The sequence below is a fragment of the Phocoena phocoena genome, chromosome 8, assembly GCF_963924675.1.
Source record: "Phocoena phocoena chromosome 8, mPhoPho1.1, whole genome shotgun sequence".
In the NCBI taxonomy this organism is placed as follows: Eukaryota; Metazoa; Chordata; class Mammalia; order Artiodactyla; family Phocoenidae; genus Phocoena; species Phocoena phocoena.
In genome coordinates, this window is record NC_089226.1 from 96,286,772 (window position 1) to 96,309,597 (window position 22,826).

The 22,826-nt window shown below is 58.4% G+C and overlaps 1 protein-coding gene across 7 annotated transcripts in view; it reads left to right on the forward strand.

The window, feature by feature from the left end:
- Positions 1-22,826, forward strand: part of DGKZ (diacylglycerol kinase zeta) — a 41,989-nt gene that overhangs the window by 14,196 nt on the left and 4,967 nt on the right. For 2 of the 7 annotated variants that reach the window (XM_065882005.1, XM_065882009.1), the window contains exons 2-19: positions 15,900-16,008; positions 16,304-16,399; positions 16,722-16,796; positions 18,004-18,060; positions 18,460-18,528; positions 19,383-19,454; positions 19,562-19,678; positions 19,778-19,849; positions 20,120-20,215; positions 20,508-20,590; positions 20,694-20,754; positions 20,846-20,959; positions 21,049-21,189; positions 21,633-21,711; positions 21,905-21,960; positions 22,124-22,186; positions 22,287-22,360; positions 22,449-22,560. In XM_065882005.1, coding sequence (XP_065738077.1) covers positions 15,900-16,008; positions 16,304-16,399; positions 16,722-16,796; positions 18,004-18,060; positions 18,460-18,528; positions 19,383-19,454; positions 19,562-19,678; positions 19,778-19,849; positions 20,120-20,215; positions 20,508-20,590; positions 20,694-20,754; positions 20,846-20,959; positions 21,049-21,189; positions 21,633-21,711; positions 21,905-21,960; positions 22,124-22,186; positions 22,287-22,360; positions 22,449-22,560 — 1,546 coding nt within the window. Of the gene's footprint in view, positions 1-14,869; positions 15,604-15,899; positions 16,009-16,303; positions 16,400-16,718; positions 16,797-18,003; positions 18,061-18,459; positions 18,529-19,382; positions 19,455-19,561; positions 19,679-19,777; positions 19,850-20,119; positions 20,216-20,507; positions 20,591-20,693; positions 20,755-20,845; positions 20,960-21,048; positions 21,190-21,632; positions 21,712-21,904; positions 21,961-22,123; positions 22,187-22,286; positions 22,361-22,448; positions 22,561-22,826 lie in introns of those variants that run through there. The other 5 variants (XM_065882008.1, XM_065882006.1, XM_065882004.1 and 2 more) reach the window with 4 other exon arrangements.

Sequence of the window (22,826 nt, forward strand, 5' to 3'; positions counted from 1 at the left end):
CTCTAGGTGCGCAGGCCTCAGTAGCTTTGGCTCTCAGGCTCAGTAGTTGTGGCCCGCGGGCTTAGTTGCTCCGCAGCATGTGGGATCTTCCCGGACCAGGGCTCTAACCCATGTTCCCTGCACTGGCAGGCAGATTCTTAACCACTGTGCCACCAGGGAAGTCCCGGGGCTGGGCATTTTATAAAGCTTCCCAAGTGTTTCTAAGGTGCTACCAAGTTTGAGAACCACAGTATTACATTCACTCTGGGGATGGTAAGTGATCTGACAGGATGCCTTAATGAGAAGAAAATCAAACAGCACCTCCGGGAGTGTGTAAGGAGTCTCCCCTGCATAGTTGCATTGTGCTGGGGCATTGGGGCACACAGAAATGAATGTATTTGGAAAACCCAGTAGAGTCAGGGAGAGGGCAGTGGACTAAAGACTTCCCCTTGACAAGCCTGGGCGTTTGGAGAATCAGATGTCCACGGGGCTGATCTGCCTCCCCTTGCTTTGACTGGAGGCTCGGGGGACAGATATTTGGAATAGTGCACTGCCTTGGCACCTTCCATTTAATGCTGTTTACTTGGTCCTGCCACCTTTGCGAGTTGCCAGTCTCAAAACTCCCCAGTGCCCCAGCTGAACCTAGCCCTCCGTCTTTCCCCAGGCTCCAAGCTCCTTCTCAGTCTGGCTCTTGCTGCTCACTGGGCATCCACCCTCTGAATTTCCCCCTTCCTGCTCCCCTCCCCCACCCAGCCATACACACTTCAGGCCTTGGGGCTGAGGGACCTGCAAGGCGAACAGACAGTGGCTGGAAGGGAGGATAACAGGGTGGTCACGGCTGCAGAAGCTGTATTGAGACGTCTGCGTTCGGATCTTGGCTCAGTGGTGGAGTTCTGGAATCGACTAGCGCTCTCTAATGGGGGCTTGGGGGTGTAGTGATGGTACATGGGCCACATGTTCGCCATTCCTGGTCTGGTCTGGTAGAACGGTCTGTGAATGGCAGCCTCTTCAGCCTCTTCCTTAAAGAGGCTTTTTCTTAAAGCCCACTGCAGCCTCCCACATCTGGTTCACCCTCTGGACTCTGGGGAGCAGTTTGCCGTCTCCCCTTTTTTATTTAGCCCAGTAAGGCACACGGCTGAGCCATGCTCCTCCCCAGCTCCATTCCACCTCGCCAGCTCCATTCCACCTCGCCTGTCCTTGCCGGGAAACATCAGCCACTCCCACATGAGGAGGTGTAGGTTCTGCCCTCCCCAGGGCATCTGGGTTTCCTCTGTGCTTACCTCTCAGATTCTATTGGCCTTGAGGGGTGGTCAGTCAGAAGTGGGAGGGAAGTTGACTCTGCCTCCTCCTGCTCTTCCAGGGCCCACCTGGAGAGGACCCCCTCACCCTCTGGCCCTGTCCGTCACGCAGCTTGTGGATTAACTGGTTTTGCACCCCAGCGGCATCAGAAATTACCTGGCCCTTCACACATCTAGACGGAAGGCACCTCAGCCTGCAGAGCCCCTGGGAGCCTAAGCGTTGGCTCTGCCACCCCTGCCCTTCATTAGTGCTTAAAGTCATTCATTCCTAGAGGGCAGAAAACGCACCTGTGGGACAAGTTTGAGACAGTAGGTCCCATTTAGAGGTGATGCCACGCGGGACCAGGTGTCCTGAAGTCCAGGATGGCAGAGCGTCCCCGCCGGGCAGCCTGAGCAGAAGCAGTGCCGGTTTGGGTTGATTTTGCAATGATCCGGAAGGGACGCGTTGAGGGACGCCCCACGTTCGGAGGCAAGAATCTGGGCTGTAGTGCCGGGATGTCTGGGAGCAAAAGGTGCCTCTTTGAGTGGTTTGTCTTGCTCAGGCTAATTCTGGGAGCTGCCCAGGTGGCCAAGGGAGGCAGGTGTAAGCCAGAGTCCCTGGGTTCCCGCAGGTTTGGGAAGAAAAAGGGGCTTCGGTGACTGAGCCGTGCATCGGCTCACCTCGCTCTGCTTGTTCCCCACGCGACATGGTGTGCCAGCGTGGAGCCGGCCAGGCCGGGACCTGGGTTGGGAGCCCGCGGTCTTCCCTCTGCTGCCACACACCCGCCAGCGGCTCTGGCTTACAGGCCAGGGGAGGGGGCGGGCAGCTCGTCATTTTTTCTCCGTGCTGTCCTCCGAAAAGGTCAAGTCTCAGGATGTGGAGCCGCCCGGGACTCTCACTTGGCAAAAGAGAGCACGAGAGTGGGTGTCCTCCCAGGCAAGGACGGAGGAAGGACTGAGTGACCCTGGGAGAGGGAGAAACAGGCCTGCCCCTGCCGCTTCCTAGAGCCCTCTCCAGAATTCACCAGTCGCCCCCCGAGCAGAGGGGGAGCCGAGTGGGCATGCTGGCCCCGAGGCTTGGCCTGTGCTGGTCCCTAGGAGAAGCAGAGGTTGGATCCCTGTCCCCCGACAAAGGCGAGAGAGTTTCCAGGTCCAGGAGCTGACTGGAAACTTGACCTGCAGTGTCGCTAGAGCGACACGAGGGGGCGACAGCTGCCACGGTGGGGCCGTGAGAGGGGAGAGTCCCTTTGCTGCCGTCTGTCCACTTGTACCACAGGCCTGCTGTGAGTGGACCCGCACAGACCCCCGCTACTGAGCTACCTGATACTCTGGCTGCAGCAGAAGGCAGGCTGGGCGTGAGCTTCCACATCACCTGGCCCGACCCCGGCCCCTCTCTTGAAGATTGAGGTCCAGTGCATTGACCTTGACTGGGCTGAGGTCTCACAGCTAACTAGGGGTTATCTGGGACTTCAGTGCCAGTCCCCTAACTCCAGCAGCTTGTCAGTTTGTACCACATCACAGGACCCCAAAGGCTTCCCTGCTTTCGGAGAAATCCTCATCCGGCACCTTCCGACCTGCCCTCCGCCTCCCCTCCCCCCTGCCGCCACCTGAGTAATTCTCTAGGTTGGCATGGGGGGCGGGGCAGCGTGGGCGGGAGGGGGCAAGCCCTGCACCTGCATCCAGGCTCACCGTCTCCCCTCACTCCTGGGCGAGATTAGCAGGGTGCACCTCTGGGTGATGCTAGGCACTCATTTCTTGCCCCCCTGAACTGCTTCCCCTGTGCTTCACGTGTGGGAGCCCCGATGCCCTTAGGATATCATCCTCACATAGGGCTGCCTTGTGGCTTCTCAGCACCGGGCCCGCCGGGCACTCCAGTCACAGGTGGGAGTCTTGGAAGGCAGTTTCAGGTGGAAGAGGGCAGGCCAGAGCAGTGACCAGGTGCCCTTGAGGAGCTATCATTCTGCCGTCTCTCTTCGTCTGCCCCCTTCCTCAGCTGAGACGCCAGAGGCATGGTTAGGTGGTGCAGAGCAGGTTTGATGAGACTGAGGGCTCTGTGGCCCAGGTAGAGGAGGGAGAGGCCGAGGAGATGAGAATTCCCACCTGCCACCCCTCTTACACTCGTCTGGATGCAGGGGATGTGCCAGCTCATCTTCCTCTGGCGGTTAACGGTTGCCAGAAGCTTGTAAATCCATCAATTTCATGTAATCCTCTGAACAATCTTGTAGTTGATTTTATTCCCATTTTACAGATGAGACAGCAAGGCTCAGCGAGGTCAGGGGCCTGGCCCAGGATCATGCAGCCTGCGCTGGAGCCCAAACCCAAGTATCTTTTCGTAACACCAGGCTGCCCTACTTACTAGCACTCCTTTCTTCTATTCTTTTATTTTCCCATCACCAAACTGGTAGAGGCTAAGAAGGGGTTTAAGTGCTTGAACCCCTTGAAATTGAGAGATCTTTATCTTGTGTGGGAGTAGAGTGAGGCCCTTGAAATGATCTGTGCCCCAACCCCAAGGGAGAACTGCCACCAGGATCCTAGCCCCAGGGGGGGAGCAAGGCTGAGCAGGGTAGGGTGGGGAGACCCTTGGGTAGGGAGACTCGGGTTGTAAGGAGGATGTCATGTGGCTCCCTGGCTGGATCTGGAGTGGAGGAGCAAGTCTGGGACCTTTCATCTTGCTTTCAAAGTGCAGGGAGCAGATGACTCGAGGGACTTGTTCACAGGAGCTCCAGATATCACCCTGGAGTCAGTGGGGGGCCTGTGGCCTGGGGGGAGGTGTTAAGGAGGAGAACACAGCGCACGGGGGCCTCACGGTGAGAGGTCTGAAGAGAGAGGGAGGGCCCCGAGCTCTCTCCCTCCACTGTAGAGACCTCCCCGCCGCTTGCACCTGGCCTAGCGCCAGTTCAGAGCTCCCACATAGAGGCCTCTCCCCTGCCAGGGCTGAACCAAAATAGCTGTCTAGGAGCCTGGGCCCGCGCCGCCCACGCTGCAGCATCTCGCGGGTTAACAGCTTGCCTGTCTCTCCGCCCCCCTTCCCCAGCTAGCTGACATTTTACTGGGGCGGGGGTGGTTGTGAAAGGGGGCCCCAGCCCACGCAGACACCCCACTGACGCAACCTGTCAGCCACTCGCCCTCCTCTGAAAGGCATCCTTTCGGGTGAGACCTTCCTTCCGGCTTCACAGATATGGGGTTCCTACCAGGAGAGGGTGTAAGGAATACTTGGGGCTCCAAGGGGTGAGGGGGAATGCTGCTCCTGGCAGGTGCCACTGCTGAAATCCACCCATGGAAGACCCAGGGCAACCGCCCAGAAGCTGGTCTCCCTCTGGGGGCCTTTTTTTTTTTTTAATACTTAAAAATCTTTTGAAAAGTATTAAGTATTTGCCCTGAGGAAAGTATACAGAATAACGTTAACACCTACCACTTAGCTTGGTCAGATCTTACCATTATGCCATATTTGCCTTAGACAGAGATGGAGGCCTCTTTGTCTCCCTCCCCAGGAGAAACGACAGTCCTGATTTGGGTGTTTACATTCTCATGCCTGTTTTAAGATTTTTTTTCCCTATGTATGTATGCATCCACAGTAACACATAGTACTGTTTTGTATGGCTTTGCCCTTGAGTTAAATGGTGTATTGTACGTATTCTGAATTTAGGTTTTTCCCTCCGTGTTGTTTCAGAGATTTAACTGTCTTGAAACACGAGCAGTAGCGTGAAGCCATTTTAACTGCCATCTACCATTCCTTTTTGTAACTGTTGACGGACATTTAGGTTGTTGGTAGTTTTTTTGCCATTGCAAGTAATCCTTCAGAGACTGTGCTGGGACATGGCTCCTTGTGTGTTCTGTCCACCAGTGCTTGGTTACAGAGCAGTGTATCTTCAGCTTAGACAGTTGTAGCCAAGTTGTGCACTAAAGTGGTTGTCCTAATTTTCAGGCCTCTGGAGTTATTTTTCTGTCTTTAAAGTTTTGGTAAACTGAGGAATGGGTTACCATGAACACTTTCTCTTTCAAGCCCACAATATCCCATGAGGAAGACAAGGTGGTATTATCCCCATTAATCCGATGAGGAAATTGAGGCCCAGCCAGGGTAAGAGACTCAGCTTGAGGTTGCGTAGCCGGTCAGAGGCAGGACACCTCTGGACCTTTGAGTCCAAATCCTCGGAAAGCACCTTTGACCCCTGTGACCTCTCAGGAAGATTGGAGGCACATTTTCTGTCTTCGAGGCAGGAAAAAAAAAAAAAAAAAAACCCTGTGTGGAGTGCATGAAGCCTGGGAGGCCGAGTGGGGCCCTGGGGGCTGACAGCTGATTCTAAGAAGATCTTCTAGTAGATGGAGGAGGGAGCAACTTGGTCAGAAGAGTCAGAGGGGGAGTTAAATTTTGAATGAGGGATAAGGGGGAATGCTGCTCCTGGCAGATGGGGAATGGGAGCCTGCTGCAGACACAGGAGAAGGCAGCAAGAGGGACCAGTCACAAGAGAAGAGGGACGTGGGGGCCGGCAGGGGCTTCGTAATGCTCCCAGCAAGGTGTTGCGAAACTCAGAGGGAGACATATCGGCATTCCCATCAGGGATCGATTTCACTATGTGCCTCTGAGACACAGGAGCTCAGCCCACACCAGCAACTTGTCCACCCAAGGCTGGCAGGAAGGCCTCCAGAACTGGCCAGCCACTAGGTCACTGCGCTGGCCCACAGCCCTTTGCTCTCAGCATGATCCTTGAGGCTGAGCCTGGACCATTCACCTTTCCCTCCATTCACTCTTCAAACCACATCCAGCACTTCTAGACCCTGGGGATGCAATTATGAGTAACACATGGTCCCAGGGGTGCACGGTCTGGTGGGGGATACCAAGCTGCAAACCAGCGCTGATGGCCCAGAACAACCAAGAGAGGGCCTGAGCGTGGGAGCAGCTAGCGCCCAGGAGAGGAGGCTGGGGAGAACTTTCCGGCAGAGCCGATATCTGAGCCAGCTCTGAAAATATGAGAGGAAAAAGATGAAGGAGAGTTCACTGAGCAGAAGAGAATGGTGTTCCAGGCAGAGAGACTGTCAGGTGCCACGCACACAGGCAGGAAGAGACCCCTGTGCGTTGCTTGACAGATGCATCTAGAGGTAGAGTGAAGGATTGAGAGCATTGAGAGCACAGACCCGGAGCAGACTCCTAGGTTGGAATCCCAGCTCTGCCACTTACTAGCTGCGTGATCACAGGCAAGTTGTTTAATCTCTTTGTGCCTCAGTTTTCTGATGTATAAAATGGGGATAATACTACTATTACATTTTATGAATAAAAAAAGTTAGTATTTGTAAAACACTTAGGACGGGAGTGAGTTATGTATTTGTCAAGTAAAATGTAAAAAGTATGAAAGCGAGATGGGAGAGGAGGCCAAGAAGCCTGTTGACTGCCAGGCCCAGGTCTTTGCATTCTGTTCCCTGACAGTAGAGAGCCATTGAAGGATACGTGGACACTTTAGGATGAATTCTGGTGGCAGTAGGAGGATGGTTTGGAGGGGAGGCTCTAAAGGCATGAGCCAGTCATTAATTCCACAGACATTTCTCCAAGGCCTACCAGGAGCCAGACCCTGAGACAGGGACTCAGGATACAAGGAGAGAGAGACTGGGGATGTTTCAGCAAGGAGCTCAGAGCTGGGGTCCTGGCCTGCCCCCCACCCCACGGCATCTGAGGCAACCGCTCCTCTCCCCTCCTTGCCCACATCTTCACCTGTGACTTCCTGTCACCAAACCCTGTTGCCGGGTTTCATAAGGAAAGCCTTGGAGAACGTGGAGTGGGCAGTGGCACCCAGCCCGGAAAGGAGCCTCAGCTGTCACTCTCTGGGTCCTCTGGAGAGGAGAGGAAGGCAACTGCTAAAACAAAGGCTGCTGCCGTCCCCCTGTGCCCAGCAAAGAGAAGTAGCCTGGGCCTTGTGGTCAGCCCTTGGGTGGGGCACCCGAGGTGGAGGAAGCCCTTCTCTTCCCCTTACGGCTCTGGTCCCTCCTCGACGGAATTCCCTGTTCCTTCCTCCTCAGCCCATCAGCAGTAAACACTGGACTCACTGCCAGACAACGTGCTGAGCTGCCCAGATGCACTAGATCTGGCCCCTGGCCCCCCAGGAGCTTGTCTGGTGGGTGGGAGGAACGAGGCATATGGATTTGAGAGAATCAGAACTTCCAGGGGTCCCATGGCAGAGGAGCCAGATGGGTGGTGTGGAGTCATCAGTGGGAGTGAGGTACTCTTGGCTGGGGCAGCTGTGAGCAGGTGGGATTTTGATACGAGGTGAGGAAGGAGGCCGGTATTCCAGGCAGAAGGTATGCCATGTGCAAGGGCACAGCAGTGAGCTTGGGCTCAGCCAGATTAGGGGGCAGAGAATAAGTTGCCTTGGTTAGCACCAAGGGTTGTATCAAGGCATAGGAAGTTGAGTTAGTGCCACATTGCAGAAGCCACGTTTGCTAGGCTAGAGGATTTAGAATTTATTCTGAATCAGTGGTTCCCAAAGTATGGTCCTGGGGTTGCCCTTGACCCTTTCAGGGGATGGTTGAGGTCAAAACTGTTTTCGTAATAATACTTTCAGAGCTGCCCTAGTTTGTGTCCTTCTCACTGTGTTGATATTTGTACTCACTGTATAAAAGCAACTGTGGGTAAAACTACTGGAGCCTCGGCACAGACAAAGGCAGTGGCCCCAACATAAACTTGTAGCCATTGTATTCTTCACACTCACAACAAGAAAAATGCAATAAATATATTAATCTTCTAAAGCCCAAATCCTTGAGTACACTTTTCTGTGTGAAGAAATGTGAAATATACATGCAGTACTTTTGCTGCAAACCGAACTGTGATGGCTGTCTTGAAAAAGCACTTTTGTGACTGAGTTGCGAGCCCTACTCGTCACTTTTTTCTTTTTTTTAAGGAACACCATTTAAACTTGAAAGAACACCTGACGACAGACAGAACTCTTCAGATTTGGATATTTAGCAGACGTTTTCTCAAAAATGAATGAAGTGAGCTTGTCACTTCAAAAACAGTATCAGTATTTATTGCTATTGATAAAATGTGTTGCTATTGATAAAACTTGAGTGAAAATTACAATTTTGGAAACTTTGTTCCAGTGTGTGGAGGTCTGCCTAACTCAGTAAACCAATATTTTCCAATGACCTATGCTTGATGTTTCAAAATTCAGAATGCAAGACAGACCAGTGAAAAGTTCAGATTCCACGTGGCCACTAACCTTTAAGAAACTACCACTTGTCATATTTGGGTGTAGTAGCAGAGAAGAATACCCATAATTGCGTGAAAAGGCTATTAAAATTCTCCTTCCTTCTCTAACTGCCATGGGACGCAGAATTTTCTTCACGTACTTCAACCGAAACAACAGATCACAACAGATTGACTGCAGAGGCAGGTATTAAAATCTGTCTTCTATTAAGCAAGACATGAGAAATTTGCAAAAATTAAAACATGCCACCCTTCTCACTACTTTTCTGTTTTAGAAGATAGTTTATTTTTCATAAAAGTATGTTATTTATATTAACAGTTACTGGGTTTATTGTTTTTCAACAAATGAATAAATAGTATTTTAAATATTTCTCAGCTTTAGTTTCTAATATGGTCAGTGTTAATAGCTATAACCCCCATAAACAAAACTGTTTGGGGAGCTTCAGTAATTTTTAAGAGTGTACGGGGGTCCTGGGACCAGGATGTTTGAGAGCTGCCACTCTAGATCCCAGGGGCTAGGAGTGTTAACGGAGGGGTGGCGTTCTAGGCAGGATGCGTGTGACATGGGCTGGCTTGCTTCTGGATCTGACAGGCCCCCTTGGCAGGGCTGGGAAACCCAGGATCAGGAGGCTCCGCTCAGCCACTTGTGAGCTATGGGCAGTCACGGGCCTCCGTGAGCCTCAGCTGCCCTGGGGGTTCAGCTGGGAGCAAAATGCCCCTTGCACAGGGGAGTTACAAGCCTCCTGTCCGGCAGTACTTGTGGAAAAGTGCTCAGTAAGTTGTGAAACACGCCACAGATGCTTATTTTTGCAGTTATTTTGTCTGAAGCTGGTGCTTAGCTGTCTCAGCTGCTTTCCTCAGATCCCGGAATACCTGTCCAGTGGGTGCGAGAGGGTGTAGGGTGACCCGCCTCTTCTCCCCCCAACCCTCCCGGAGCTGAGGCAGGGGCTGAGCTGTACCGGGGGCCGCGTGGAGGGGAGGCTACTGAGCTGTTGCTCAGCCGGCCTCTGGGGACTTTGGGAAGAGAAGCCAGGAGGCGAGGCTCGTGCGCGAGTGTGTGCCCGCCCACTGCCTCCTGCTTGCACTGCTGGGAGAGGAAGTGCAGTCACTTACCGATCGGGTTATTTTCATAACGGCCGTCTCAGGCGTCGGGGAGGAGGGTGGCGAGGGGGAGGGGCAGGGGAGCAGCCACAGCAGCTCACTCCCCAAACTAGGACTTGCTCAGCCGGAGGCCGGCCCGGAGCTGGAGCGGGAGCCGGGGCTCGCCTGCACCCCCCCCAGGACCCCAGCCCCCGCCCGCTGGCCCACCTCCTGCCTGCCGCCCTGCCTTCCAGATCAGGTCAAAGGGGCTTGCCTCAACCCTTCCTTGCCTTCTGCTTGCTCCCTCCTGGATCTGTCTGGGTGGGCCTGGGGAGGGGTGGATCAGGGCGGGCCGGGCACCACCATCCCCAGTCAAGGCTCCTGAAGCTGATGGAAAGGGACCGGCAAAGCGTAGGCCGACAGAGCTCCTGTCTGAGCTCCTGTCCCTGAGCCAGGGCAGGACCCTGTTGAGGTAAACATGACTGGCCTGGTCGCCTCCTTTGCCATGCAGCCCTGGCCCACCTCTCCCCACTGTGCATTCTGGTTTGGTTTGGTTTGGTTTGGGCAGGATCCTTTTAGTGAACAGAGACCTAGGAACCCTGCCTCACCAGCCCCAGGCAGGCCCCCTTTCCAGCAGTCCCCATCTCCTCTCCTCTGACCTCAGCCTCAGGGCCGTGGGAGCAAAGCAGCCAGAGGTGGCTTCTGAGCAGCAAGACCCTGGGGAAGCAGCTCCAGGCCCCGGCTCTGGGGCTGCTGGAAATGGGGCCACATGGCACCATTCCCAGCCTGCACCGGGAAGAGGGGCGTGAGGGGCCCGTCCACAGCGTGGAACGGGCACTCTGACTGAATCCCACAGGGCGGCCTGTGTGAGCACCTCTGGAAGCAGAGGGATCCCCGGGGGGCCAGGCCTGGTGCCAGGGGCAGAGGGCGTTCATCACAGCAGGAGCAGACACCCAGGCAGCTCTGGCTGCCAGGCTCTGTTCCTCGGGGTGGGGGTGGCCATCCTGGGAGCTCCAGCTTCCCCTTCCGGGTTCCCACCCCCACCGTGGGCAGAGACAGACCCCAGGTGGTGACACTATCCACACGCCCTGGTGTCTGCTATAGGCGTAGGCCCTGCCCTGCCCCTCCTCTCTGCCAGCTGTTATCTTTCTACTTTCTACTGTTATCTCATCCGAACCTCCCTTATGTCAAACCTCCTAAACTAGGTCGTTTCATCCCCATTTTTCAGATAAGAAAATTGAGACTCGGAAAGGTTAGTTGGTCAGCCCAGGAAAGCAATGGCAGATACAGGATGCCAAGGCTCATGGGCTTTTCCACTTGAAGCTAACATAGAGTGTGAGACAGTCTGGCTGGGAGGCCAAGAGTCCTGTGCTTCCTAGCCAGTCGCCGATGAAGCTGAGGCACTCGTGTCCGCTCACCCCCGGCAGCTGCCCTAGCTTGGCCACCTGCAGCCCCACTCGGTGCTGTTCACCGGGGTGCATGGCCAGCCACCACTGTGCGTGTCTCCCTGTAGCATCCTTTGTCCTCCCCAGGCTCCCAGCAGCCAGTTGACGGGGCCCGTGAGTCCTTTCCCACTCTGTCCCCTTCGGGTGTGACAGGATTACCCCAGGTCCCCCACTGGGAGGCTGAGGGGCAGCCATTCGTGCTCTGCTGTTGGTGTTAGAGCCCTGTGGGGCGTCCTCCGGTGACCTTTACACATACCATGTGGTACCTGGAAGGTGACAGAGCGTGAGGTGACAAGAAGCTGCCACTCGGAGCTGTGCTGTGGGGAGAAGCTCCACGCCCAAGCAGAGGAAAGGCTGGGACAGGCCTGAGACCAGGCTGGGCTTCTGAGCAGACCCAGGAAAAGCCTCAGCAGAGATAGGAAGTCAGGAGTCAGGCCACTGCTGACCAGAGGACAGAGGTTTCTATGGAGACGGGAGGAACAGGAAGCATGGGGCCTGGGTGGAGCGTAGAGGAGTGGGTGCCTTAGAGGAGAGCTTGTCATAAGGCGTCAGGTCAGCCAGCTGACTGCCTCCTTGGACCAACAAGGAGACTGAGGCCCGTGAGGAAGGGGCTTTGCACGTGGCCACACAAGGCCAGGCTGGCCTAGCCTGCCCCGCCCCGCTCGCAGTGACTACACCGTCAGGCGCCTGAGGAGACCCCGGGGCAGTGTGTGGGCTCGAACGTGGTAGGGGAGCACCTGTAAGTCGCCCCCGTGTCATGAGGCGGATGTGCGGGCGACCTCGTCCTGCCGGCGCCTCTTGTCGTGGGTCTGGGGCAGTAGGCAGGGTCCAGCCCTCACTGCCACCCAGAGAGCAGCTGCCGCACCCCGCCCTGCCCCCCCCGCCCCCCCCCCCCCCCCCCCCCCCCCCCGCCAGTGACTGTGGCCTTTTGTTTTCTGGGCGACACTCGCATCAGGCGGTGTGTTCGGCTGACTAATCTCCTCCGGGCTGGGCAGCTGTCACAGGGTGGCCTGACCAGGCGAGCAGGGAAAGCTGACACCTTGGGGCAGTGCTGGCAAGCCAGTGCCCTGGGGCAGTGGGCAGCTGGGCCTTTAGGCTCCTCTTCCTGGGTGCAGAGCAGACCCTGCGTCAGGCAGCCCTGGGTTCAGGTCCCAGTCCTGCCGCTGACCAGCCGAGTGATCTTGGAGCACGTTATTGCACCTCGTCAAGCCTGTTTCCTCATCTCTGTAATGGAGCTATCGATCCTGCCTCAGGAGGTGGTGGTAGTGAGGATCAAACGAGATGATAAACGAACGCACTTAGCCCAGGGCCCGTCGCATAGTAGGTGATGGGTAAATGGGACCGCTACTGTCCTTGTTATGGCTCCCTTCCCTCCCCCGCATTCCACCTTAGTCCCAGCTCGTGGCCCAGCAGGGAAGACCCTGCTCTCTGCCATGTCTCTGGGGCGCGGGCTTTGGGGTTCAGGTAGAGGCAGGTTCCAGCAGTGGCTCCGCACAGACTAGTTGTGCACTTTGGGCAAGTTACCTCCGCAGTCTCCCATGAGGAACGGGGCATGATACAGTATCTATTCTTTAGGGTGCTGTGTTTATTTATTTAAATTTTATGTATTTATTTATTTTTGGCTGTGTCGGGTCTTCGTTGCCCGGCTTTCTCTAGTTGCAGCGAGCAGGGGCTGCTCTTCACTGCGGTGTGTGGGCTTCTCATTGCGGTGGCTTCTCTTGTTGCGGAGCACAGCCTCTAGGTGCGCAGGTTTCAGTAGTTGTGGCTTGCGGGCTACAGAGCTCAGGCTCAGTAGCTGTGGCGCACGGGCTTAGTTGCTCCGCGACATGTGGGATCTTCCCAGACCGGGGCTCGACCCCGTGTCCCCTGCATTGGCAGGTGGTTTTTTGTTTTGTTTTTTTTTTTTGGCTGTGTTGGGTCTTCGTTTCTGTGCGAGGGCTTCCTCTAGTTCCGGCAAGCGGGGGCCACTCTTCATCACGGTGCGCGGGGCCTCTCACTGTCGCGGCCTCTCTTGTTGCGGAGCACAGGCTCCAGGTGCGCAGGCTCAGTACTTGTGGTTCATGGGCCTAGTTGCTCCGCGGTATGTTGGATCCTCCCAGACCAGGGCTCAAACCCGTGTCCCCTGCATAGGCAGGTGGATTCTTAACCACTGCGCCACCAGGGAAGTCCCTAGGATGCTGTGGTTTATAAAATGGTACACATGTTTGCAGAGGGCTTAGAACCATGCCTGTTACAGGTGGGCGCTCAGTAAACGTAAGCCATGATTGCATTGACTTTAGGAGGAAGCCAAGAGCTCTCCTGCCTTTCTCCCTGTCACCTGCAGAGGCTGGCAGACTGTAAGAGGCAGAGACCCGGAGCTGGGCAGACCCGAGCACTGCTTCCCCAGGCATGGGTGCCTCCGTGTCAGTACCTCCACAGCCATCCAGGGCCCCGCCTGACACTGCCTGCCCGGACCCACAGGGCAGTAGCAAATCAAGGGTGGGGGTGTTGGATGGGAGGAGTAGGCGCTGGACATGCAGCCCAGCCCCGATTCCTCAGACACATCATCTTCCACCTTTTGTCCAGGGCTCCCACCCTCTCTCAGAGGCCCTCAGCTAGCAGACGTATCTCTCCTGTCAGCCCCAGGCAGGTGTCCCATGGCCGTGACTCAGACCTCCCTGTGGCTGCCAGGGCCCAGGAGAGTACTTGATGGCAGGACACAGGTGTCCCTGGGAATTCTGGAGGCGTTGCCCCCCTGAAGCATACCAGGCTTCCTGCCCCTCCCCGCACTGTTAGGGGAAGGTGAGGGCGCAGGTGCTCCCAGCCGCCTGTGCGGAAGGGGCGGCAGGGGGTAGGTGAGCTGGCAGAGGAAGCGGAGCCTGTGTTCAGACCAGGTCAAGGGAGGATGGCTTGAGCAAGGGTGGTCGCCAAGGCTCCTGCAGGAGGAGCTCTGGGTAGCTTAGTGTCTGGAATTCTCAGCGTTTGGGCTTCGAGCATTGGCCCCCAGGTCAAGGTGCAGTTCATGGGCTTCCTCAGAGCAGAGCTGGAAGGGTTTTCTGACATCATCCAGCATTTTCACACATGGGATGTCTGTACTGTGCCTCTTCAGAAAGGTAAGACCAGAAAAGTTCTTACTGTCAGCCCCTCAGAGCAAGAGCGCACACACACCCAGAGGCGGAGGCACTCTCGGCTCTCGTGGCTTCCCACACAAAGTCCCCCTGGTGGCTTCTCGCCCTGTGCGGCTGCGTCTCCAGTTTTCGGGGGGCCTTAGTTCCCCGGGGCCTTCAATCCCCAAGGCAGACGTCAGATCCTCTCCATTTCTAGTGCCACTGTCAGCCTGACAGCAAGTCAGGGGGTCGTATCAGGACTGAATTTCTCTTCAGAGAGCCTCATTTTCTTACCATGGCTTGGCTTGTGCCATGTTCCAGGAGGGGACACCTAAGCCTAACCTGCCCTGTGTTGGTGGCAAAACAAAGGCCTAAGGAGAGGAAAAGCCTTGCCCTCAGCCCCTCAGTCTGTCTAGGTCGGCTCCAGGCTTCCACCTTCCTTTTTCTTTTCTTTTCCATCAGCTTCAGGCAAGGGACTTGAAGCCCTTTAGGCTAGAGCTTGGTGGATCATGGTGCTTGGACAGGGGATCCCAGATGGGGAGCTGGCAGCCCCTCCTGCCCAGCACTCCTGGGGCCGCACAGGGAACAGTGATGAGTGCAGGCTCCCTGCTGGATCCTCTGGCACCCCCAGGCACCCCGTTTATGGAGCTCAGAGGCCACAGATGCGCCCCCCCCAATGCCTCCCAAGTGTCCCTTCTCTGCTCAAGGGCAGCGGCTGTGACGGGGCTCCAGGGCACAGGGTGCGCCGTGGCCTGGCCCAGCTCCTCATGCCCCCGGTCTCCACCCGACAGCCACCCGCCTGCCCCTGCCATGGAGACCTTCTTTAGGAGACACTTCCAGCGGAAGGCGCCAGGCCCTGGAGAGGGGCAGAGGCGGCCCGGCAGCGTGGGGCTGCCCACAGGCAAGGCCCGGCGCCGCTCGCCTGCAGGGCAGGCCTCCTCCTCGCTGGTCCAGCGGCGCCGCTCCAGCGCACAGCTCCAGGGCTGCCTCCTGGGCTGCGGGGTGGGGGCCCCGCGCTCCAGCCGCCGGCGCTCCAGCACCGCGCCCCCCTCCTGCAACCCCCGCTTCACCGTGGATGAGGTGCCCGCCCTGCAGCCTGCCGCTGTTGGGGCCCCGCGTCTGGGCGCACCCCTGCTGTTGGCCGGGCTCTTGGGCATGGATGAGGAGGAGGGGGTCCAGGAGGAGGATGTGACAGTTGCGTCGTTGGCGGCCACCCAGCCAGGCACCAAGAGACCGGGGCCATCCCCGCATCGGGGAGCCCTGCCCGTGCTGCCCATTCCCCGCTGGCGCCGGCGCCGGGCCTCCTCCCACCTGCTGCCCGCTGACGTGGTGAAAGACCGCGCCCTCTGGGGCCTGCATGGTTACTACCGGACCCTCAGCCCGCAGCGGCCCTCAGGCCAGCACCTCAGCCTGGGGGGCCGAAGAGCCTCGGGCACCGCAGCTGGCCCCAGGATGCCTGCCTGCGTGCGCCCGCTGTCCCGCAGACGCCAGGTAGCCCTGCGGCGCAAGTCAGCCGGACCCCAGACCTGGAGTGCCCTGCTTGCGTAGGTATAGCTGCAGCCAGCAGGGCGAGTGGCCTCCGGGGGCTGGCTTGAGGGCCCCCGGCTCGGGAAGAGCTCTGAGCCATGCTCGGAAGCCAGCAGGACTCTGAGGAGGGCCCAGTCTCCTCGGGAATCCTCTCAGAGTCTTGGGCTGCCTTAGGGCATCCTCTTGCCCTTCCTACCGCCGTCCCTGTCTTGACCCGGTGTTGAGGTCACGGTGAGGGCAGAGATCGTAGGTGAGGGGAAGGAAGCAGAGTCGCCGAGTGCTCAGCTAGCCTCAGCTATCTCCTTTTCTGTAGGAAAGCCATCACCAAGTCAGGCCTCCAGCACCTGGCACCCCCTCCTCCAGCTCCCGGGGCCCCGCGCAGTGAGCCTGAGCGGCAGATCCGGAGCACTGTGGACTGGAGCGTGAGTGGCCGGGAGCTGCAAGGGGCAAATGAGGACCAGTCCCCGCCGGGCTCAGGGCCACAGGAGCAGTCGGGTTGAGGGTACTGTGGGCAGCTGCGAGAAGAGCCCGTGGGCCTATGGGGTCAGGGCAGACCTGGCATGGCCACGTTTGAGCCAAGTCTTAAAGCCAAGGGACAGTGGGGAAAACAGGATGGAGCAAAGTAGATTGTGGCAGCTGGAGCAGGTTTGTATTGGGAGAGGGAGGGTTGGTCGGGCAGGGCAGGGGTGCACTAAGCGTGCTCATCCTGTGGTCTAGGAGTCAGCGACGTATGGGGAGCACATCTGGTTTGAGACCAACGTGTCCGGGGACTTCTGCTATGTTGGAGAGCAGTACTGTGTAGCCAAGATGCTGGTGAGTGAGCTCTGTGCAGCACACTGCCCCCTGGTGGTGGAGCCAGGTCTAGAAGCCTGTAGGCCGACGCCTGCGGGCCTGACAGGCTGCTGCCCTTCCAGGGGAAGGCGGAAACAAGGCTCTCACCTAAGCACCCCTGCGGTGGGCTGCCCGAGGATGGTGAGAGGAATGGGGCTGTGTCCTGATGCCGGGGCTGGGGCTTCCCGGTGCACACAGTGGGCAGCTGTGCTGGGGCAGGTGCGAGGAGTTCTCTGCCTGCCCTGGGGCAGCATCCTGGGTGGAGTTACCTGGTGCCTCAGGGGCCCTCTCTTTCCCGCAGCAGAAATCAGTGTCCCGGAGAAAGTGTGCCGCGTGCAAGATTGTGGTACACACCCCCTGCATTGAACAGCTAGAGAAGGTGAGTGTTGCTCAGGCTCTGCGGCCCCTCCCCTTTGGGTGCTAAAGCCCTCCCAGTGCGCACACGTGTGTATCTGTACACGCATTTTCATGTTACACAAACATCACCTGCCAGGGGTACCCCAGTGTGCGTAGTGGTGAAGAGCCAAGGACCCTGGAGCTGAGATGCCTGCATTTGCATCCTGGCTCCTCCCCTTTACTTGTTACTGTGACCCCACTGCCCAGAACAAGCCTGGCACAGAGTGGGGCTTGTAGACTGTTACTCAACCAGATGAAGTAATGAATGATGACCGAGACACCATTTTATCAGTTCCCAAACTAACACTTAGAAGGGGCCATGCCTTGCTGGAGCTGTGCAACCCAGCTGTGTCAGGGCCAGTCCTGTGCGGCCCTGAAGCCTGGCTCAGTCCCCTCCACGCTGCCACTGTAAAGACCTTTCCCCAAGGACCACTGTCCACGGTGTGTCTGCAGCTGGGGGCACGTCTGGGCCGTGTGCTTCCAGGGAGGGAGGTGGAAGGAAAGCTGGGCGGGTGGGTCCAGGCAGAGGGTGGGAGGGCTGCCATGGCCCATCAGGGCTCCCCAGGCAGCAGAAACCCAGACCAGCATAAGAGAAATCCCGTAGGGCTAGCAATGGCATGAACAAGGCTAACGTGGACTGCTTCCCCCACCCCCCAACTCGTAGTGTGAGGTTTCCCTACAATTCTGCTAAGGCTGAAGCAGGGACAGTTAGGAGAAGAGAAACCAGTGTAGCCCCAGGCACTATAGACCCATCACACCACCCCCTAAGGTGAAAATCAAACCAGGATTTCACAAATGAGCTAACAATCTCCAGGGACCAGTCAGCAAGCAGGGACTGGGTTGCCGGCATGTGCCTGAGTTGGGAGTGCTGGAGGGTGAGGAAAGGTATAGGAGGGGTAAGCCTTGGTGCTGTTTTAGTGGGGGAGACGGATACAGAGCTTGCTGTCTCCCTCATCCCAGAACACTGGGCAGAGGAAGGAAAGATTCCTTCTGGCTAGTGGAGAGGAGCGGGGATGTAGGAGGGCTTCTGAGAAGAGGTGTCTCACGTTCTCAGGGCTCCCAGGATGATTGGGGGCTATCCCTACCTTGCAAGGATGCCTCCGAGTGACACTTTCCTGAAGGGGGTGGCCATATGCCTGACCCCACAAAGGGAGGTTCTGATGTTTTGGTGATCATTTCATGGTTCACAGATCAATTTCCGCTGTAAGCCATCCTTCCGTGAATCAGGCTCCAGGAACGTCCGTGAGGTAAGTGCCCAGGGTAGTTAGGGCCCCAGGTTTCCTGAGTGGACCTCTCTGCAGTGTCTTCAGAGTGTCACCAGGGGCTCAGCTCCTTCTAGGCGGCTCTGGGGCCCAGGGAGGTACAGGGCTGAGGCTCTGAGGGTCTCAAAGGGGAAGGCCCGGTTGGCCCTGCCTGCAGATGGGGTAGGGCACTGCCTACCTCTTGTGCCTCCCAGTTCTCTCTGTACTTCCTCTGAGCCCCGACCTCCAGGCCACGGGGAGAAGTCTTCAGCCCCTTCTCACACACAGGACTGCAGAGAGCATCCTGCAGCCCCTGCCCCTCACTGTTGATATATTGAGGGGCACAGGCCATGTTCAAAGCTTCCACCCCTCACTTACTCCGGTGACACTTCTCTCCTCCGCCAGCCAACCTTTGTGCGGCACCACTGGGTACACAGGCGACGCCAGGATGGCAAGTGTCGGCACTGTGGGAAGGTGAGGCCCTGCCCAAGGAAGTTGGCCAGCCTCCTGCCCACTGGCCCCAGGCCCTACGGCCCCTGAGCCTCGTGTGGCCCATCCATCAGTGACCGTGGTCAGGGCTCACTCTCAGCCTGGCTGCAGTGCCCAGCCAGGTCCAGAGCAGCCAGGTCCCTGGGCAGAGCAGGAGGGCAGAGAGGAAAGCCTTCTAGAGCAGCGTCTCTGGACTGCTCTGAAGTCGCGAGTGAGCCCTTTGAGAAGCATCTAGACTTCTTCACTCGTTAACTCGGCAGATGCGTGTTTAGGGCCTGCTGGGTGGCGAGCACCGAGCTGGGTAGCGGGTCCCTGTCCTCCTAGAGGAGGATATGGCTCCCAGACAGGCTGCAGGGGGCTTCCTGAGCACAGTCCACAGTGGTTGTGGTTTCGTTGACTTATTTATTGTCTGCTCCCTCAGTAAGTTCAGGCTCTGAGAGGTCCCTCTTTCCTCCGTCCACTCAGTATCCAGCAGTGTGGGGCACACAGCAGGCCCGCGAGGAGCATGTGTGGAATGAGCAGGAATGAATGTGATCGGTACCATAAAGAACTTTCAGAGTGCACTGGCGGGCCTGGCGGGCCTGGGTCAGGAAGGAGGGATTGGGGTCAGGCAGGAGTTAGCTGTGGACCCCTTTGCAGCAGATCACTCAGTTCACTAGAGAGAGTTGTGGGCACCTGGCTCAGCCTCCCTCCCTACCCTAGGGACTCATCTTACAGTTCTTTTATTTTTAAAAAACGTGCTCCATTGCCCTGGGTGGAGAAAGGTTGGCACCGGAAGGGGGCTGGGTCTGCTGCTCCAGGCTGGGTCCTGGCTGCCCTCATCACCCTGTGCGCCCTAGGGCTTCCAGCAGAAGTTCACCTTCCACAGCAAGGAGATCGTGGCCATCAGCTGCTCCTGGTGCAAGCAAGCCGTGAGTGCTGCTCGCCCTACCTGCAGGCTGGCCCCCGGGCTGCGCTGGGTTGGGGGTCCCGGGTCTCAGCTGGCTCCGGCTCAGCCACGCCAACCAACCCCCTCTAGTACCACAGCAAGGTGTCCTGCTTCATGCTGCAGCAGATCGAGGAGCCGTGCTCCCTGGGGGTCCACGCCGCCGTGGTCATCCCACCCACCTGGATCCTCCGTGCCCGCAGGCCCCAGGTGAGTCCTGCCCGCACCCTTGACCCCCGCAGACACCTAGGGTCTGCCAGCCACCTGGGCCCACCCACCTTGTCACCAACATCCTTGCTTCCCTTGCAGAATACCCTCAAGGCAAGCAAGAAGAAAAAGAGGGCATCCTTCAAGAGGAAATCTAGCAAGAAAGGGCCTGAGGTTAGACCTGGGACCAGGTGGGCAGCTGGAGGGGAACAGGAGAGAGGGGCCTGTTTTGGGGGATGCTGAGCCCCCTGGGCTGATGCTGCCAGCTCGGCCACCAGTGGGTCAGTTTGGGCTCTGCGGCCCTGAGGAGGGTGAGAGGTCAGATCCGAGGTGCCTCTCTATGGCCAGGCCCACTGTGAGGTGTGACCCGGTGTGATCACAAGGGAACGGGGGCGGGGTCTGCCAAGACAGGAAAGAGCCTTATGGGCTCTCTGTGTCTCCAAGGAGGGCCGCTGGAGACCCTTCATCATCAGGCCCACCCCGTCCCCCCTCATGAAGCCCCTGCTGGTGTTCGTGAACCCCAAGAGTGGGGGCAACCAGGTACCCACAGCCTGCCCTCTCCACCGAGTGCCTTGGGGGAGGGATGGGGTCAAGCTCATGCCCCTCCCCGCAGCAGCTGTTCCCAGGTTCTGTTGCAGCTTCTGCCCCATTCCTCTTTCCCAGGGACGCTGAGAAAATCCAATTCTGTCTCCACCCTTCGCCCCTGCCTAGGCCTTGTTCCCACAGTTCCCACCCTTCTCCCCACGCATCTCTCCACCTCAGCACGCCACCCCTGACTGCCTCCCCCCCACCCCCCGCCGCCCCGTCCCTGTCGGCTCCTGGTCTCCCACAGGGCGCCAAGATCATCCAGTCCTTCCTCTGGTATCTCAATCCCCGGCAAGTCTTTGACCTGAGCCAGGGAGGGCCCAAGGAGGCGTAAGTACTTGCCAGGGCTCTCGTGGGGATGGTGGCGGGGGCTCGCCTGGCGCTCGGGGTACAGCACTCGGACCCTGACCCCATTCCTGTCTTCTGACCCCAGGCTGGAGATGTACCGTCGGGTGCACAACCTGCGGATCCTGGCCTGTGGGGGCGATGGCACGGTGAGCGCCCCTGCCCCTCCCGGCCCGGCCCGGCCCGGCCCGGCCCTGGCCTCGCACTCTGACCTGGCCTCTCGTGCTCTGCCCGCTGCAGGTTGGCTGGATCCTCTCCACCCTGGACCAGCTGCGCTTAAAACCACCGCCACCCGTCGCCATCCTGCCCCTGGGCACCGGCAACGACTTGGCCCGCACCCTCAACTGGGGTGGGGTGAGCGCCCACAGGGCAGGGAGCTGGGGAGGGCGGAGCAGCAGGGAAGGCCCAGACCCCGGAGGGGCTCAGTTCCTGCCTCCCCCCAGGGCTACACCGATGAGCCCGTGTCCAAGATCCTCTCCCACGTAGAGGAGGGCAACGTGGTGCAGCTGGACCGCTGGGACCTCCATGCTGAGCCCAACCCCGAGGCGGGGCCTGAGGAGCGAGATGAGGGGGCCACCGACCGGGTGGGTTGGCCGGGGCAGGGCCGGGGGTGTCTGGGATCCTGGGACCCGGGGTGACTCTTGGTGTCTCCAGACCTCGGCCTCTTCACAGGAAGAGGGAGTAACGGCACTCACCTCAAGAGGTAGCTGTCACTCAGCACATATTTACTGAGAACCTGCTACTGCCGGGCACCGTCTGTTCTCAGCAGCGAGCAAAACCAAGTCCCGGCTCTCGTGGGGCTCCTGCAGAACACGGCCCGTCAGGGGGGAGGGCTATGGGAAGAGAGGGCCAGCAGGGCACGGGGTGCCCTTGTGCGCGGGGCACTTAGCCTGGGAGCTCAGACGGCAGGGCCAAGGCAGGGGGGCTGGGGGCAGAGCTGTCTGGTGGACGTGATTGTGTGGGAAAGGCCTGAAAACGCGGGGGCTGAGCCGGCCAGCCCTCATGCCCGTCCCTGGCCTTTCTCCAGCTGCCGCTGGATGTCTTCAACAACTACTTCAGCCTGGGCTTTGATGCCCACGTCACCCTGGAGTTTCACGAGTCTCGAGGTTGGCAGACTTTTGCTGAGGAGGCCTGGGGAGGCTGGGGAGGGAGGGATACAGGAGGGGGTCCCCGAGAGGACCAGATCTTGCCCTTCCCAGTAAAAGGCATTCATTCTCAACCCTCCCTCTTGACCCCAGCCTGGGAAGCCCCAGCAGGCTCAGAACAACTGACTGTCCCCTATTTCTTGTCACCACCCAGAGGCCAACCCAGAGAAATTCAACAGCCGCTTTCGGAATAAGATGTTCTACGCCGGGGTGAGTCTGGGGTCTGCCAGCTACGCCCCACCATTCCCATGCCCACCTGTTCTACCGCCTGTGCCCCCTGCCTACCTGTGTCTCCCAGGCCGCAGGACCCCTGCGTGGCAGCGGTGAAGGCAATTACCTGTCACCAGATGGTGACGCCCTCTGTCTCCCACAGACAGCCTTCTCCGACTTCCTGATGGGCAGCTCCAAGGACTTGGCCAAGCACATCCGCGTGGTGGTGAGTGGGCCATGCTGGCAGGCAGGGTGGGCGGGCCCAGCGGAAGGGAGACCACCTGGGTACATATACCCTCTACACCCTCCGCCGTTCCCGCCTCCAGTGTGACGGGACTGACCTGACCCCCAAGATTCAGGACCTGAAACCCCAGTGCATTGTTTTCCTGAACATCCCCAGGTGAGGAGGGAAGGGCTCTGTGTGGGCCCTGCTGCCTCTGTCCTGCACGCCCGTCCCCTGAAGCCCATTGTGGTGCCCTCCCCTCCAGGTACTGTGCGGGCACCATGCCCTGGGGCCACCCTGGGGAGCACCATGACTTCGAGCCCCAGCGGCATGATGATGGCTACCTCGAGGTTATTGGCTTTACCATGACATCCCTGGTGAGTGAGCCAGCACGGGGACCGCCTAGAGCCCCGGCCCTGTCCCCACAGTGCCCCGGAGCCTGGCCCCAAGATGGAAAGGGGGGGGGCAGTCACCAAACTTCCTTCATTGGCCAGGACAGGAGAGCTGACCCTCACCTCCTTCTCTGGCTGGGGTCTCACCCTCCGTCTGCTCTCCACGGGGCGGGGGGTCACTCTCACTTTGGCCAGAGCATCCCTGGGAAAAGCGGAGCTTGAGGTCCTGCCATCCCCTGGCCCCTGGCCTG